Below are 3,849 nucleotides of genomic sequence, written 5' to 3' on the forward strand. Positions count from 1 at the left end.
CGAAATTACAACTATTACATTATAACGCCCATTACACTCTTTCACTATTTCACTATTACACCTATAACATTATAACACTATAACACTTATTACACTATTACACATATTATTACACTACTATCACTATTACTATTATTAATATTACTATTGACGGCACATGCCGCTTTGGAACTGGCTCATGCCACTTTTGAACAGCACATGCCACGGTTTTACACCCATTACACCCATTACACTATTACACTTATTACACTTTTACACTTATTGCACTATTACACAGGTTACATTATAAGCCTATTACACTATTACGCTTATTACACTATTACGCTATTACACTATTACACACGTATAACACTATCACTATATATTAATATTACTATTGACGGCACATGCCGCTTTGGAACCGGCCCATGCCACTTTTGAACAGCACATGCCACAGCATGACATGGCGGAACGGCACATGCTGGCTGAACAATCCCTTTAAGTACTAAATGTGAGGAATAACGTGATCTCATTAGAATAGACAATGACGTCATCAGAAACCCGGGTCCCATGTGATCATCTGCTGTGTTTCTATTAGCTCGTAGCAGACAATGACATCGCCGGGAGAGAAGGTGATGTTGTTGTCGTCGACAGAAAGGCCGCATTCCATCCCGCTCTTCACTGATTGGACGTCGTCTTTGTGATGCTTTAGCGCTGCCAGAGAGCCCTCCCAGACCACATCTCTCCTTCTTATCATCCTGAACTTCATCTTTCGGTCCAGAACTCCTTTCTGGACCCGGCAGCCGGCCACCAGAACCTTCTTCTTCCCCACGGTTACCTCGAACATGGCCAGAACCAATGCCTTCCCCAAGATATTCTCGGTGACCACAGGCGGCAGTATGCTGCTCAGCTGGCTCTTCATCTCATCGATCAGTTTGTAAATCACGTTGTGAAGTTTGACCACAACGTTTTTCTTCAATGCCAGCTGCTGAGCCAGCTTGTTGATTGACACGTTGAAGCCATAGATGGAGCCTGAGAAGGTGGCGGCCATGTTGACGTCGTTTTCGGAAACGTCTCCGATGCCGAAGTGAAGCAGCTCCATGTGACACTGACCCTGACCGTCATAACTGTCCAGGATGTTCAGGATGGTCTCTACTGACCCGTCCACGTCTCCTTTAATGATGAGAGGGAGTATCAACTCCTGGCTGGCGGTCCTTTCGCTGGGTCGCTGGGTGAACTGCTGTCTGTTGGAGTGATACAGAGCTGCTTTCCTCTGCTTCCAGCTCAGGTGAGACAGCGCCTCCCGCTGGCGGCGGTGCTCCTCCTGGTGCTCCTTCTGCTTCTCCTCAATGACCTGCACCTCCTCCTGAAGCCTGGCCTGCTCCTCTGCATAGCACCTCCACTCTACCACCTCCCTGGCTCTTTGCTCTGACTCCACCTCCAGGATCTCCTCGCCAGCAGAAGGGAGCTCCTTCCATCCGACGATCTCCACGGCAGCACCAGGTGTGGCCTCCTTGACGAGACGGTTGTGTTCGTCAAACAGGAAGCGGACTTTAGCCCAGGTTTTACCTGCTACCAGCACACTGCCCTTACGGAGAGTACCCCGCTGCACGATCGCTGTGGTAACAGGCCCTTTCCCTCGGTCATTGCGGCTCTCGATGACAATTCCCTCCACCAGTCCTGTTGGCTCCGCCTTCAACTCCATCACCTCCGCCTGTGTTACCGTGGCTTCCACCAGTGCCAATAGATTATCACCCTTCAGAGCAGAGATATGGACGGCCTGGACGTCTCCTCCAAATTCTTCACAAACCACATCATGAAGCATCAATTGTTGTTTCACTGACTCTGGATCAGCCATTTTTTTATCACACTTATTCACTGCTACGATGATGGGCACGTTAGCATTCTTAGCATGCTGTAAGGACTCCAGGGTCTGGTTCATCACTCCATCATCTGCTGCCACCACCAGGATGATGATGTCGGTGGCCTGGGCTCCCCGTGCCCTCATGGAGCTGAAGGCCGCGTGACCTGGAGTGTCCAGGAAGGTGATCTTCTCTCCTGAAGGAAGCTGTACTATGAAGGCTCCTATGTGCTGGGTGATTCCCCCATGTTCACTAGAGGTGATCTGACTCTTCCTCAGGCTGTCTAGCAGAGTGGTTTTACCATGGTCCACATGACCCATGATGGTCACCACCGGAGGGCGCTGTATCAAGGAGCCAGGTTCAGCTGGGGGTCTCCTGTGTGCATCAGTGTTGGCTCTGTCTCTGCTCTGGTTCAGTGTTTGGTATTTAAACTTCATCCCGGACCTCCTGACCACCTCCTTGATCCACCGTTCCTCCAGAACAGAGTTCTGCTCCACATCATCCAGCTCTGCTCCGGTGTTATGCAGAGCCTCCAGCACATGGTCAGAGTCTTTGTTCATGGCGTGAGCCAACTCAGAGACTGTCATCCGCCGTCTGATCTCTACTTCCTGTTTCTCTTTGTTGGACTTCCAGTTCTGAGGTTTATGCCCCGTCTTCTGACCTTTGACCTGTTTAGCAGCGAGGCTCTTGGTTGGTTGGCTGCGAAGGGGAGGGGCGGGGTATCGAGGACACAGGAAGCTGCTCACGAGGGCGGAGTCATGACCGCGGCTGACCAATTGGCTGGTCGTCCTCATCAGTGATGTCATAATATTCATCCCAGATGACAAACACTATGGGTGCCAGAGTAGTATACCTCTTACCTCTATGCTCAAGGGGTAATGGTCACACTTTATAAATCGCTTAGCTGTGTGCCTGTGCTCACTGATGTCACAATGAGTCAGCTATGATGGACTAGATGACTGATGTCAGTACTGGATAACTTTGCTGGCTCCATATATGGAGCTATAGGCTACTGTAGATCGCCCTGGGCAAAAATGGAGTATTAAGGTCAGACTTGGTAAGATGTGTTGGCTATCTCCATATATGGAGTATAAACATTCAATGAGTAACTATGGTGACCTATCAACTGCCTGTATGACGTGAGAGTAAGTGAGAGCCTTCGTTACAGCCTTCGTTTCCAAGATTTCCCATAGAAATCTATACAATATCAGAAGGCTTGAACGTATCTGTCAGTCAGTTGGGGCAGGAAGGCTGATCATTCGATCTACTTTGATGTCTCTGTCTCTGCTGTTTGGGTTGAGGTGGTCTGTCGTTATCTGCCTGGTCTTCAATTGAACCTTGTTGGCCCGGTATTGATACTGTGAAGGGCAAGAAGGTGGGTTAGACCACATTTTACACAACGTGTTTTCAGGGCACACTCTTTTGCCTGGTGATTGCCAGCACCGGTGCTCCTGGAAGTGTTCTGGTTGACACTTAAGTGCCTGAAATAGTTACATAGACCGAGATGATGTCCACTATTTACAATATGGACAGTACTGATTCCTTACATCCACTTGGTCACCCTGAGCATGGCCAACAACAGCATTTGGTGACTCCAACAAACCATGCATAATGGTTGCTTGTCTCCGATTAGGCATCTGGTCGGCTCTGCGTGATTGGCCCATTGATGGACTATTTCGGTCTCGGATAGCCCTTACTGGCAGTCTATCAACTTGCACCTTGATTTCAAACTCCAACCATTCCAACAAATCAAACAAGGAAGGTAAGCTCATGCGTCTCTAGGGTAAATGAACCTCCGGAGCATTGATTCCAGACATGGAGTCGGTACAACTGAAGTTCAAGAGACTGAGAAACATACCTTAACTCCACCCCCATGCCACCAACCTGCCCTCATGCCATTCCCTATTCATTATCGTTTCATTATTCATTAAAACCCTTAAACTTCTTTATGGTGTGTTTCTTTGGTTAGTGAAAGGGTGTTAGTTTCTGCAGGAGCTGGATGACATGG

General features: G+C 48.7%; 1 protein-coding gene across 1 annotated transcript; it reads right to left on the bottom strand.

Moving 5' to 3' along the window:
* Positions 1-532: 532 nt before the first annotated feature.
* On the bottom strand, positions 533-2,635 carry LOC308290652 (translation initiation factor IF-2, mitochondrial-like; the record flags this gene model as incomplete). Its single annotated transcript, XM_080732563.1, has 1 exon — positions 533-2,635. One exon carries the CDS (start codon positions 2,633-2,635, stop codon positions 533-535), a length of 2,103 nt encoding a protein of 700 aa, XP_080588689.1.
* Positions 2,636-3,849: the final 1,214 nt, after the last annotated feature.

Source organism: Nannobrachium achirus (assembly GCF_963921795.1).
Source record: "Nannobrachium achirus genome assembly, chromosome: 9".
NCBI classification, from domain to species: Eukaryota; Metazoa; Chordata; class Actinopteri; order Myctophiformes; family Myctophidae; genus Nannobrachium; species Nannobrachium achirus.